Genomic DNA, 14,135 nt, shown 5'->3' on the forward strand with positions numbered 1-14,135 from the left:
CAGATCCCGGATTGCACCACCACCCAAGGCGAGATCGAAGTGGAATTGAACCACTTCCTGGCCTCGTATTGTAGCATTTGCAAGAAGGATCGGGGCGGGAAATTGTGCGGGTGCGCCTTTCCGTGCTCGCTGACGTTTCGCTCGCAAATGCTCCTCAAGATCCACGATCTGCTCCAAATGGAAAAACCCGCCAAACGAAAAACCATTCAGGTGAGACCCGCCTCGAAATGCAGGTTGCAGGATGGCCCCGGAAATAGAGCCGAAGCAACTCGAGGGAAGAGAGATATTTTAATGTTGTATCTCTCGTTGTGCTCACCTCAGAAATAAAAATCTTAGCATCAATTTTAAACCTGAATCACACGTGAAATACAATACATACTTGATAAGAAACTAGTAAATGGTTCAAAGTCCTCAGGGTTCATTCTCAAGGGTGACTTATTTTGCTTTTTGACCCACCCATCTTTTAGAGGAACTAAATCAAGGTGAAATCCGGGAATTCTTTGATTCAAGCAGCCTATTTTCATTTGACAAAAGATGTACCAATTGAAGAGATGTAAGATCTCCCGTGGAACCATTGTCAGCAATCTGATAACTTTGGCGGTAAATTGACAATGCATATAAGAATTTTGTTGGCTTTGACTTGAGATTTATGCACAGGCCAAATGGAATTTTGCTCTGACCCAAAGAATGATGCAAAATCACAGTAACAATTTTGGACAAGTGAATCTAACGCTTGGCATTGTGAATGACAATGTCTGCACAAATTGAATTCATTTTTATGCCCTTTTTGTTGTCAAATGACCACAAGTGATGTACGTACCACTGCTTTGTCTAAAAAGTCCTTTTCATTCTCCTTTCCGTCCTCTCGTTGCGGACAAACAAACGTAAAAACACAAAGAACATCCTCTAAGATGCCGGACTTTAATTTGGTATTTTTTGCTGACCAACTTTGTGCTGATCTATTCATACGCAAAAAATACATCACTGTGCTGAGTAGACCACCGGGATCTAGGGACAGCCAGCTTACAAAACACGACACAGAACTTCAGGCGATTTGACGAACGGTATTATATTATAATTTGTAAGTTTACGGTGAAAGCGTGCCTCTTTCCATCAAACATATCTGACATGTGGTAAATCGTTTGGAAAAGTGAACAGCTGAAGAAGAACCCGAGAGGGTGACCGTAAAGCTGCTTCGGAAATTACGAATGGGTGACAGGGTGATCGAAAGGGAGCTTGCTCGACAGAACAATCACAAAGCCTTCTGAAAGACTCTTCAACCCCCCACAGGCTAAAACTGCAAATACTTTCGACAACCAAATAAGGATAAACAGAGAGCTGTATATTGTATCCTTGTAGCATGCCAACAACTTTTGGTCATCATCTTTTTTATGTTGAACTCTGCTAAATAACTAAGAATAAAGTAGGAAAAGGTAATGATCTTTTGGTGTGTTTTCGGGTAACTCGAATAGCATATGAACAAAAATATAAGTAAAAATAAGCCGCATTTGCTTTGTCGGCCAAAACTGGGTCCAGCGTCCTCTTTCATGTCTATGAATTTCATACATTCGCTGAGAATGAGGACTGAAGAGGCCAGGCTGCCTCTGTTGGTGCCTGCCGCTTTATCCATGGGGAGGAGCTAGTGTTGCCAGAAAGAGATAACCAGACCACCAGAGAGCCATGGACATAAATGGCCTCAAGAGAAAAAGGGCAGATTTGAATTGAACCAATTGAGGAATGCATTAGAGAATGAGGTTGGTCGCGTTTCCACACACTATTCTGTAAATGTAGTGTGAGGGAATGGGCTTAGTTAATCTAAAGTTAAGATATACCGACTTGTAGGTGACTCTTATGGCTGTTAATGATGTCCGAGCATCCAGAATACCACACATTTCTGAAACGAGAAGCCTCTGTCCGTCCAAATGAATCCAATGAATGTTTTCATTGGCCGACGAAAGTAATTTCCTGGCCTCGCCAGCAGGCAGGCACCATTCTGACCAAGAAGAAAGTGTAGCTCGGAGCCAACCTGCAGCTCTCTCACTCTCTGAATGTTATTCTTAGCGTTGCCAAGTACTCTTCGGAGTGGGCAAAATTACCTTAAGTGGCTGCTTGGGAAACTCAATGTCCACGATAAAACTGGATAGGCTCCGACATTTCATGGATATTGGGAACTTAAATGTGCTTTACTCAAATCTGAGTCCTTAATCCGTCGTTTTACCCATCTCATGATTCGAAGGCGAACTAGGGGCTGACAAGGGCGCGACTTTGGCCTATAAAGTGGCTAGTGAGTGGGCAACGCTAGTTGAGCTTTTGTTATTGTGATCCTACTCATTGTGAGAGAAATGAAAATTGTGAGCAAGCGATGGAGTGAGTGATCCGTGAGCCAAATACAACCAGATATTATTGACTCGTAGCGCGGTGAAGGCGAATCGAAAACGAGGACTGGCCACGAATATCGGCACGCGGGTCTGATCTCGTATCTGGGCGATCGTGCGGGTGTTAGTTCGATCCGGCCTGGGATTGCTCGATTGTGTGATTGCTTGATTGGTGGGCGGCCAGCATGAATAATGGCTTGGGCGGGCCTGCGGGGGTCCGGGGGGTTCGGGGGTTTCGGCGGTGGTGTGTCAGATCCCGGATTGCACCACCACCCAAGGCGAGATCGAAGTGGAATTGAACCACTTCCTGGCCTCGTATTGTAGCATTTGCAAGAAGGATCGGGGCGGGAAATTGTGCGGGTGCGCCTTTCCGTGCTCGCTGACGTTTCGCTCGCAAATGCTCCTCAAGATCCACGATCTGCTCCAAATGGAAAAACCCGCCAAACGAAAAACCATTCAGGTGAGACCCGCCTCGAAATGCAGGTTGCAGGATGGCCCCGGAAATAGAGCCGAAGCAACTCGAGGGTTGGCCATGACATCCACACTCCAAGAGCAAAATGAATGGTGGATGCATTGCTAACGGGCTGAAGTAGAGGGGATGCGAGCATTCCTGGCTGGTTAGGTCGGCCAGTTATGGCCCATCCGTCCCGTGGGACTTGACTTGCGTCTAACTAGTATGAATGAGTTTGAAAAACAGCCCCAGCCGCCTTGATTTGGCCCGGACTAGGACCCAGTAACATGTTCCAATGGGTCACGTCAGTCAGTTCAACCCCCCAATGCGGTCCCTCCAGGCTTTTTCTTACCCACTTGAGATTTTGGGCCGACCACCTTTCAGTATGTGGCCAAAGGAGAAGAGCAGCGTCCGCCTTATTCCCCGAGTAACAAAAGTTAAATTTACCCACGGTCATAGCATTAAATATTGTGGGAGTCAAATTAAAAAGATAAAACCTACCCGATTGGAATCAAAATGCCTGGTTGAAAGTAGTGCCCTTCATGCTTCATGGCTCATCCCATTTTTCAAATCCCACCCAACCCACATTGAATGGCCCCTGGAACGTAGGCCACCGGCATGAATGCATGATAGATTGAACACTCTGCTCTGATTTCGGATTTCAGGTGTGCTTCAAGCATCCCGACTTGTTGAAGCAAGCGAGAGAGGCGTGTGTGGCGCGTCGCGAAGACGGTCGCCCGCCCCATCCGTCGCCTCATGACGCCGAGCGATCCGATCCTCTGCCCCTACGCCCCCGATTGCCCCGTGAGACCGATGTGTTTGCGCACACCGAGGTCAGTGGGGTCAGTCCCGCGGCCACGACCCACGTATTATGCCATCCTTTGCCCTATCCAACCGCCCCGCCCCCCGTCCCGGTCGAGCGGAAAGGTCTGATCCCCTTGCCCCCTTTGGAGGTGTTGAATCCCACCGAGCCCACAACGCCGCCCAAAGTCATGTGTATTCAGTTTGACGACAACGACATCGTCGATGACTCGACCGGCTTTCAGGCCGAGCCCGCCGCTATTATGGATCCCTCGGAGGATAAGGCGCCCATGAATCAGCCCAGCCAAGGCCCATCAGAAATATCGGGAATGTTCGAACCGCCCCATCGAAGTGAGTCGGTGCTGGAACCCGTCACGGAGGCCTTTCTCCGAAATGTCCCCATCATGCATGAAGAGGAACCCCCAGCCTTAGCCGACCCCTCGACCCAAAATAGCGGACCGTCCCACGTTCCAGACAAGACGGATCAGACTAATCCTCAATCCAGCTTGGCCGTCGAATCTCGGACTCCGCCCGATATTCTGGTCGAACCGGAAAATAATGACCAAGAGTACGAAGAGAGTATTATGGACGATGAGAGCCTCTTGGAATCCGACGAAAACGACGGATTAACGGAAACTGACGATGAAGATCTCGATTCGACCTCAGATGAATACGAGAGCTCAATGGAGGAGGATATTGTAGACGATCTTTTTCAGAATATTGACAAAGATAGGTTCAAGGATCCCAACAAGCGATTCAAGATCTGCTACCAAGGTTACGACCAAAAAGTACTTTCTCGAGAAATGAAAGACATGGTTTACCGTCCACATCTTCACGACCTCGAACTCATTTGCAAAGACGGAGCTATGACCTCAAGTAGTCTCCTGATTGGCTCCATGTCCAGGTAATTTTACGCTTTGTACATACAAAAAACCGTATAATAGTTGGGCCTTTCATAGCCTACCAAGGGTGAGACATGTAATTTCTATTGTTTTAGGTTCATGTACAACGTGCTTCAAGATGCTCCGTGGTTTGATCATTTGAAAATGGTCATCATGCCAGATGTGAAACGAAAAGATCTCTCAGTTTTAATCAGTCTATTGTTTAACCCTGAAAAATTGGCCAATTTGCCCCTGAGAAAAGTGAAACGAGTTGAGAGGGTGGCTAAACAGTTGCAAATAGATTGGAACACCCTGGCCGCAAAAGAGAATCTGGTTCCTGCCAAGCCATTGCACACTGAAGATGCGGCTAATAATTCCAAAACGGGAGTCTTTAAGGGGCGCAATCCAAAACCCAGAGGCCCAAGAAAACCCAAAGCTTCACAACTTGGCGAGAAAAAGCTGTCCAAGAGACAACCCAAAAAGGCCATGAAGCCCCAAGTTGTCATTCCTGGCAAAAAGAAGCTCGGTCGACCACGAAAGAATCCGATACCAGATGAAGCCGTCAAAACCGAATTGGGCCCTATCCCGAACGCTCAACAAGAATCGCAGAATGATCCCTCTTCTTCCAATCCGCCACTTCCTCCAAAGAGGCCTGGACGAAAACGGAAAGTCCCATTCGATTCCTTGGGTTCAAATCCAAGTGTTGAACTGCAACCCTTAAAAGAGTCAGCAACGGCCAAAAGGAGAAAATCGTCAAAGAACATGGTTCAAGATCCCAATCCCACTCAGGTCACTAGTCAAATTCCGCCAGCCGAAATCATGGAGACTGTTTGCGAAGAAGAACCAGAACCCGCTCAAACACACGCCAAGGTAAAAATACTAATTTCAAATTCGTTCTTCATTTTCATTGACCTAAACCTATTTCTAGGACGAAGACGACGAGTTAGTTGGTCAGACAAGTGGGCCTAAAACAAAGAGAATGGCGAAAAAGAGCACGATCCAATCTCAAGAGGAAGCTTCCCCGAATCTATTAGATATCAAATCAACAGACAAAGCCACAAAGACTCATAATCGTCCTGAGGAACCTGCACGTTCTTCAGCAACATCCACGCCCACTCCCTCTCTGGGGCGTGCCTCAACGCCCAATCGACGAAAGAACGAGGCGCCCAAAAAAATTGAGCGTTGGGACGTGAAGGAATTGCAAGATTTCTTGGCCAACCCCATCGATGAAGAAATTTCAAATGTGGAACTGATTCAGGTATGAACCCCTTAAACGTTTAACACCATTTTAGCTTGGCTCATAGCCCAATGCTTGGAGTAAGAAAAGTGAGAATGTACAACTTTGAGGTACATTGAAAGTTCTGCCATTTCGCAAAAAAACCTTTTTCCAAAATGTAATGGACCACCAATACATGCAACCTGTAACATGGCATCATCATACATGGCTCAAATTAATTTGAAGGATTTCTCTCCCCCAGCCGTCAAAGTCAGACCGTGCCGATAAGGCAAATCCTAAAAGATTGTCCAAGAATGGGACTGCTTCGGAAGGTGAGAGAGAAAGCTCCAAAGCCGAATCCGAAACCCGAATGAGCTCAAGAAGAAGACCAGCCAAGCCTCGAGAATTGAACACCACCAAACCAGAAGAAGTAGAAGTCAAACCCCGAGCTCGATCCCAAGGCCGTAATCGAGGCCGTACTCGAGTGCGTTCCAGCGGGCGAACTCGGAAAACCGGCTCGGAAGTGCTGAGTTCGACTTTTGAGGACACCGATGCCAGTCATCCGAGCAACGTGAGCGTCTCTTCGAACCCCAAAACTGGTGAGGACAATCACGATAATGTTGAGGATGAAGACACCAGACGAGACCTGAGGAATTATCGCGGTTTACGGGCTTAAACCACATTGCCATTACGAAACATGACAGCAATTTAGAAGACCATGTCTGTGCCGCTATTTTGTAAAGTAATGAAAAAAGTGCGCGAAGAAATATATGTCAATTTCTTTGAAATTATTATTATTTATTTGTTTCTCAGTGATCATTTGAGATACAAACAAAAATTAAAAACTATATGCATACATACAAATTTACCTTTTTGGGACATTGTTACATATTCAGATACATGCTGTCCAAATTGCAGCAAAATCAATGACTTGTTTAAGAATGCTACGATTCGACTTTTTTGTCAGCCAATGAGTATCGATATAATAGCTTGACATAATGGCTCAAACTTTGTTGCATTTTGAAAGGTTAATGAGTCATTCATCATATTTTGATACCTTTTGACCAACGCAATTCAACACTGCATTGGCTTCAATTTTGCATTTTTGCATCCTGATCTCAACGCGTTGGCAAATATTTGAAATAGTTAGTCTATCAACTATGCTTATTGACTTAGCACTTCATTTATCTCATTTAGTTTGTTGAGCAAGGTATTTGCAACGCCAATGTAAATATGAAACAGAAAAATTGCTGCCATCTCAAGTTTGGACTTTTTCCTAGTATTTGGCCAAGTAACAAAATGGAGTATACCGGTACATCTGGGTATTCATTCCCAATAGCGGTCGATAAGTCCTCAAAAACGAATGGAGTTTTCTCTAGAATTCCCAATATTTGAAGTTCTAAGTCTTGAGGTATGAGGAGGTCTTATTTCAAGTAATAGAAACTTTTTTTGGCGAAAATTTAGCTGAACTTACAACAACAAATTAGTGGCTTAGTGATACAATTTTTTATTTGTTCGGGATTGTTGCTCAAGTGCACAACACAAATCCATTTTATGATGGTCCTTTTTCAATCCAATTTGTGCTTCTACACTAATTGACCCTTCGCTGCTACAAAAAAAAATGTAATACGAGTTCTATTGGTTAAAGTATCGCAAATTTTAGCTCTATTGAAAATTTCATCTTGGAAAACTAGATTGGTGGACTGAGGTATGAACCACTGGAATATGGACTGGGATGCTGGGGTCTAAAGTCCAGATTTTTAAAGCAGGTGAACGCATTGCATTTGCCTTCAAGTGAGACTCGCCCCAAGTTATAGCAAATACGTATTTCGAATTTGTGCTTACATTAAGATAACAATTTTTCTAATTGTTGCCACTAACATTTCATGCAAAATTTGATCTACCAACGAATTTCAGTTGGTGGACCTGGCTAGCCCTTGAATGTAGGGTTGATGGGGAATTTTGGTCAAAAACTTTTTCAAGTCTAACTTGAAAGATGCTACCTACCGGATCAACAATGCCTACGTATTCTTTACGAATATTAGACGGAACTACATTAACCAATGAGGGAGGCCGAGAAAGAAGAGAGGTGGATTTCATTGTTCGAACCAGCCTAGATTCTCCAGGGCTTGAAAATGCACATTAAACCAGTTTCACTTTTTTGTTAGACTAGTTGGATCCCAAATAGGTGAACTTTATTCAAGATGTGGCTGAACAATCGGCTTGAAAGTATAAAGTTAGCAGAAGTTTCGATATCTTAAAACGTTGATTCGACTTTTATATACTTTATTTCACGTGCTGTGTTTTTTTGGTGTAACTATCATTTAATCATTTCACCTCTACAACTTAAATCCTTTTGGAGTCTCTTGTGATAACATAATTGAAGTAAATACCTGGCTAAGCCTCAGTGCGATCAAGGCAGCTTTTTCATATGTAGGAGGTTACAAGACACACCCTTCTGCAAGAAAATGGGTTAGTCATCCCCTCGAACCTACTTGACATCTTTTGTACGTCACTACCAAGAAATTTAAAGTAAACGCCGTCACTTGAAAAAATGAAACGATGAATAACATTTGATCTCAAAAGTAGTAAGAGCCCTTACCATTGTAACAAAAAGTTTCTGAACGTACCCCTTAGTCATTAGATCAAACTTAACACCTTGAAATATTGACACAAATGAAGTATTCTTCCATCTTGGACTGTTGACTACTCTAAATCTTTTCCTTCCTCCCGATATGTCGTCCTTGACCTCCTTCTCCATTTTAAGCAGAGAAAATTGTTTTCCAATAATACTAAATTAGGGCTGACCGCTGACAAATAATAATGGTAACAAAAGTTGGACCCTCCCAAAAGTTCCCCATTCGCATTTTCGTTATAAATTTTTCGCAGAGACTTGACGAGCCCCAAAACTGATAGATTGACTAGCAAGCAATTTTTGCATTCATAGATGGGTCCGCTGATCCTTAGGAAAAAAACGTAGAATGTGATAACTTGCGTGTGCAACTTTATCATCAATGGGCATATCTTACATACTTATCTATGTGATGTTTTCTGACTTAAAAGAGAGAGAGAACTTTTTGGATGCTTAGTGAGGTGCGATCGTGTGAATAAGTAATTCAACATGAACACAAGGCTTCTTTTCACCCTAATGGGGATGCTGATTGAGCTTTTGAACCCCTCTATGGCTGGAAAAATTGCTTTACCAGTGGTAAGCTGACTAACTATTTGAAGTTGTAGCCAACAATCTGGCAAACCCTGAAAGGAGGGCTAAATTATAATCCCTCCTCTATTGAACTTCTTTCAAAGGCCCATGAATTGAACACCCTGGAGAACCATGTCTGTGGGCAACGAAGGGGCTATTTCCCTTTTGATCTGGCTACCAGGATTGTGGGAGGGGTGGAGGCATACCCGGGGGAATTCCCTTGGCAAGTATCACTCCAAGTTCTCAGAAAAAAACCGGTGGAACACGACATTGAAAAGAACCCAAGTTCCAGGTGAGATCACTTCCATAAACTGAGAGCAGTATAATATAACTTAATTTTCAACGGTTAGCTACCACATTTGTGGGGCATCTGTCATCTCCTCCGATTACATCCTTACCGCCGCGCATTGCGTCAAAGACTTTTCCAAGGACAAACTTGTGGTGATTGCTGGAGACCACAACATCCTCCAATTTGAAGGACCCGAACAAGCCTCCAGACTACTAAACGTGAAGATCCATGAAAACTACAATCCGTAAGACACATTGTAGCAAAGAACTCTAGCCAACCCTCATATTTTCTCTCCACAAAAGGCAATCATTTGAGGCCGATATCGCACTCTTGGAACTAGCCAGCCCGCTTTTCCTAGATGGGAATCGAGTGGCCCCCATTTGTTTGCCGTCCACCTCCAAAGCCTCCAAAAGCGTGGCCGTGGCCTCGGGATGGGGAACCCTGGAACAATATGGATCCTTACCGAACGTGTTATACCAAGTAGCCCTGCCCATCATGCCTACTGAGAGCTGCCAGGCCATGTATAACACGGTGGACTACGGGGCAGGAGACTTCATTCAAAAAGGAATGCTGTGCGCTGGATACAAAGATGGTGGTCGCGACAGCTGTCAGGTGCATTGATCAAAGCAAGAGTGTTTTAAGAAAGTAGCTTTGAAGGTCATTCCAAGTAATGACAAAGTTTAGAAATGACTAGACTTCGACAAAATATGTTGTTCGTAATTGGACCAGAATTTCTAGAGGGTTGACACTAGAGGGCTCTAGTTAACACTAACCGGTTTTCTTCCCAATGTCTCGGTTCAGTTTCTTCGCACATCCGCACCGTCAAACTTCTAGTTTTTCTGCTCGACGTGAAAACGACATATTTTGTCGGAGTCTTGAATGACTTTTCGGACAAAATGGGAAGTGGAAGGGCAGTATGGTTTCATAAGAGAAGCTTATCTAGTAAGAAACTACTAACTACTATCGTTTCCGACTTGTCTTAAGAGGATTAGAGCAACGGGACATTTTTAGTTGTTTGTCGAACGGGATGTCGATGACAAGATCAAGAAATGAACAGGAAGCCAAAAGAGATGAAAATTACTTTGAGATTGAATAAACTCCCTGATCAACGTCTTTGTTAGATCTTGCCCTTCTCATAGGCTATTTTGATGGCTAAAAGTCAAATTCGACCAAAAGCATGAGATTTACTCAAAATTTAATAAATAATAGTCTCGTTTTTAGCTTTTTTCAATAGGCAAATCTTATCATTGAGAGTGACATCTAGGACAAAAAAAACATCCGGTTGAATGCCCAATTTGTTTCAAAACGTACTTCTTGAAGTACTTTCGTAAGAAGAAGAAGTCAAACTAATGGTATTACTTCGCATTACAATTTCTAAATCAGAATTGTATTTCAAACCTACCAAAGCGTTGTAATTCGTTTCGATTTCTAATTATCAACAGATAATGAAACGAAATGAATGTTATTTTGGAATCCAATTTTAGGGAGACTCAGGTGGCCCATTGGCTTGCAAGCAATCGGATGGAACCTACACTCTCTGCGGGATTGTTAGTTGGGGCTTTGGTTGTGCCCAACCCAATCTACCCGGGGTTTACACTGATGTGTTCTACTACATGGATTGGATTCGAGCAAACAGTTTGTGAACTTTATAGATGTCTCCCAACCTGACCGACATATCTGGTTCCCCAATTTCAGTCCCTGAGGATGTTCCTGGCTCTCAAACGAACCACTCATTGAGCCTCAAGTCCAATCCCTACCTATCGCTTCTCCTGCTCCTAATTGTAATCATATGCTCCGTGAAATAAACGGGGTGTCTTTATATATATATTTCTTCAAGTGGAGCTACTTTCATCGTCCCACCAGTAGACCACATTAATATCCGCTTGAACTGGCATGGCTGTGGCCGAAAATGCACCATATCTCCCCGCGTCCTCCTCAGCCTTCGGCAACTGTCATACCCCATTCTTAACCTCGAGGTTTTCCATCGAGATCGTAGCCGTTTTGCTGATCCTTTGTTCTTTGATAATCTCTGTGAGGCTTTTGATAATCCGACGAAACATGTAGGCCGTGGTGTTTTTGGCTAAGAGGTTCAGGATGAACCAGTCTCCCACATAGCACCTGGTCAGCAATTGGTTGATCAGCGGAACGTCTTGAGCACCAAACGAGCGTAATTTCATCCTGAAAAGTAATCTTGGGAGTGGGTGGTGGATCAATTGACAAAGAGAACCTAACATTGGTCAAACATAACTGAAGATTTTCAACACTAAAATTGGACAAAACTATCCCTGAAATTTAGTTGTACGAAAGTGGTTAGAGAGCATCTCATGTTACCAATGTATCAAATTTGATTTTAGTAGATTCAGACCCATTTCTAGCTAAGTTTGTTCTCGCTCCGTAACCTTCAAAATCGTTCGTTATCTCGAGTCTTTGAGGAGATCTGGCTGAATTACCGTATGAGGAAGCGTCTGAATCTTGGACAGATTATGATGAGGAAAGTGCAAAATGAAGCCAACAATGACATGAAAGCCAAGGTGATGAACCAGAACCACTCGATGAGAAAGATTTTGTCATTGATTATGTTCAGGCTCAAGACGCACATGGCATGGTCCACATTCAAGTTGCCTGTGAGGGCGCCAGAGGGAAATTGGCACCTAGAACCCCCAAAAATGGACTTTGTTACATTCACTGCGTACTCGTGGGCATATACTATGTAGTTGCAATAAATCTCGGTATTGAGTATTGAATATTATGACGTTGCTGGCTTACGAGGTGACAGTTGGGAAGAGGGAACACATGGGGTTCATTCGATCGGCTCGGTAGCTCTCAGAGGACCAATAGAACTCCCACACTCTCCGTCCATAATCGATGAAGCGACCGTTGAGGAACTTGTCCGTCAACTGGATCATGCCGAAAACGATGAACACATTCAAGGACTCACAGAACACGTATTGCCAGAAGTAGATATTGTTATGATGAAGGATACCATTGAAGAAATGCGCATATTGGTGGGCCAGACTCTCACTAGTTTGTTCGGGGATAAGATGGCGTTTGGCCTCCAAGCCGAATTCAGCCATCTTCCCTCCCTCCAAGTGACGCCACAAGTTCCACGGCAACCGAAATATCAAAGCCTAAAATGGATGGAATCCCTGGTTGGTGGAAGAGTGGAAGTGAAAATATATGTGTATGGATGGTTGATGTCCCTTGACTTCAAAAGCCGGGGAGAAGTGGGAGGGGCAAAGAAGATGGACGGAGAAACATGATTAGATTCACTACATTGAACACTTTGAAAAGAATGTGAATATATCTTAGCCGACTTGGTGAAAAGTTGCCTTTGTGAAGCGTGGCCCTCTGACAATTTGTGACCTTTTGTATTCTTGAAGACCAAGTTTCTTGAAGCGTCACATTCTTCACAAACACTTCGAGAGCTAGCTCATCAATAAGATACCTTCGCACGTACCTACACGGATAGTGTAGCAAATGTCAAAGCAAACCAAAGTCTTGAACTAAAGTACATTTCTGAACACGCCCACCCACCAAAAAATCTACTTAGCTTCACAACGACTCAAAGACTGCTACCTGGAAAAACAGAAAGAATGGCACCCATTGGTAGTAAAGGGTGTCAATGTCGTGGTCAGCCATTGGATAGCCTTGACAGGGATTCCGGATCTTGGGCAGTGTGTTGAGCTTCCGCATGAGACCTGTATCCAAATTGGTCGTGGAATGGAGCCAACAATAGGCATCCACAGCTTTGATCTCAGCTCCATGTTTCGCATCCTTGAATTGCAAAAAAACAAAACACAGTCATACCTTATGAATATACGAATGTATGAATGGAAAGTGGAAATTGGACAGACAAGGATGTAGACAAGTACCAAGATGATCCATGACGTACCAAGTAATAAAAGTACAAACATGACAAAACTTTTTGAACTATCATTTGTCTGCATAACAAAGCTTGGAAAAGGAAAATGGAGGTAAAGATCACTTACAAATATGCATTCGATGGGATCGCCAAAGTATTGTTTGGCAAACGAGATTAGACTGGCCGAGAAGATCGCCGTGGAGGTGAACCAATAATGGAGTTTAAAAATGAACCCGTCGATATGGACTGGGTCGAGGTCGGCGAAACGTCGGACTTGGTACAGAAAATCCATTCCCACACTTCCTCCATTCATACCGATCCGTTTCTCAACTTGATCAATGGTCAATCCTTGTCATGTTCCATGGAAATTTATGACCATAGCCAAGACTTCGGTGGGGATTCACACACTCACATTTTCAAGGATCCAAATGCTTTCTTCCTCTTTCACTTCCACCCACATCAGAGATACGAGAGTAAATTGAGCAAAATTGCCACATTCACTCTTGAGAGAAGAGGGAGAATGGAATTAGACCGCCAAGAAACGGGGGGNCGGTGCTATGTCAAGTCTGTCAAGATGGAGCGGAAATTGACAAACTCCGTCAGGATGACACCCCGGCAAAGCAAAAAGAGTCATGTAGTATCCGCCCCATTTTACCTGAAGGACTTGAAAGCTCTTCCTTAATTTGAAAAATGCTGCTGTACGGCCAAGGCGGATGAACCCGTCGATATGGACTGGGTCGAGGTCGGCGAAACGTCGGACTTGGTACAGAAAATCCATTCCCACACTTCCTCTATTCATACCGATCCGTTTCTCAACTTGATCAATGGTCAATCCTTGTCATGTACCATGGAAATTTATGACCATAGCCAAGACTTCGGTGGGGATTCACACACTCACATTTTCAAGGATCCAAATGCTTTCTTCCTCTTTCACTTCCCACCCACATCAGAGATACCAGAGTAAATTGAGCAAAATTGCCACATTCACTCTTGAGAGAAGAGGGAGAATGGAATTAGACCGCCAAGAAACGGGGGGGGGGGATAGCACCCTTCGTGTT

General features: G+C 44.0%; 4 protein-coding genes across 4 annotated transcripts in view; 3 read left to right on the forward strand and 1 right to left on the reverse strand.

Annotated features, from left to right (window-relative positions):
* The window catches only part of LOC131879551 (uncharacterized), a 4,258-nt gene extending 3,782 nt beyond the window's left edge, over window positions 1-476 (forward strand). Inside the window, exons 3-4 of the mRNA XM_059225907.1 lie at window positions 4-210; window positions 468-476. Coding sequence (XP_059081890.1) covers window positions 4-210; window positions 468-476 — 216 coding nt within the window. The remainder of the gene's footprint in view (window positions 1-3; window positions 211-467) is intronic.
* Window positions 477-2,580: 2,104 nt separating this feature from the next.
* On the forward strand, window positions 2,581-6,506 carry LOC131879325 (uncharacterized). Its single transcript, XM_059225614.1, has 5 exons — window positions 2,581-2,835; window positions 3,492-4,531; window positions 4,625-5,378; window positions 5,437-5,766; window positions 5,987-6,506. Exons 1-5 carry the CDS (start codon window positions 2,773-2,775, stop codon window positions 6,398-6,400), a joined length of 2,601 nt encoding a protein of 866 aa, XP_059081597.1. The 5' UTR covers window positions 2,581-2,772; the 3' UTR covers window positions 6,401-6,506.
* A 2,274-nt stretch (window positions 6,507-8,780) lies between these two features.
* On the forward strand, window positions 8,781-11,040 carry LOC131879638 (trypsin-1-like). Its single transcript, XM_059225996.1, has 5 exons — window positions 8,781-8,932; window positions 9,031-9,218; window positions 9,277-9,459; window positions 9,518-9,827; window positions 10,700-11,040. Exons 1-5 carry the CDS (start codon window positions 8,846-8,848, stop codon window positions 10,856-10,858), a joined length of 927 nt encoding a protein of 308 aa, XP_059081979.1. The 5' UTR covers window positions 8,781-8,845; the 3' UTR covers window positions 10,859-11,040.
* Window positions 11,033-13,586, reverse strand: LOC131879637 (innexin inx2-like). Its single transcript, XM_059225995.1, has 5 exons — window positions 13,205-13,586; window positions 12,792-12,989; window positions 11,982-12,343; window positions 11,666-11,866; window positions 11,033-11,393 (listed from the first exon to the last, which is right to left on the reverse strand). The coding sequence occupies exons 1-5, from the start codon at window positions 13,388-13,390 to the stop codon at window positions 11,168-11,170; spliced, it is 1,173 nt and encodes a 390-aa protein (XP_059081978.1). The 5' UTR covers window positions 13,391-13,586; the 3' UTR covers window positions 11,033-11,167.
* Between the last annotated feature and the right edge of the window lie 549 nt (window positions 13,587-14,135).

This window comes from Tigriopus californicus, chromosome 4 (genome assembly GCF_007210705.1).
Source record: "Tigriopus californicus strain San Diego chromosome 4, Tcal_SD_v2.1, whole genome shotgun sequence".
Lineage (NCBI taxonomy): Eukaryota > Metazoa > Arthropoda > Copepoda > Harpacticoida > Harpacticidae > Tigriopus > Tigriopus californicus.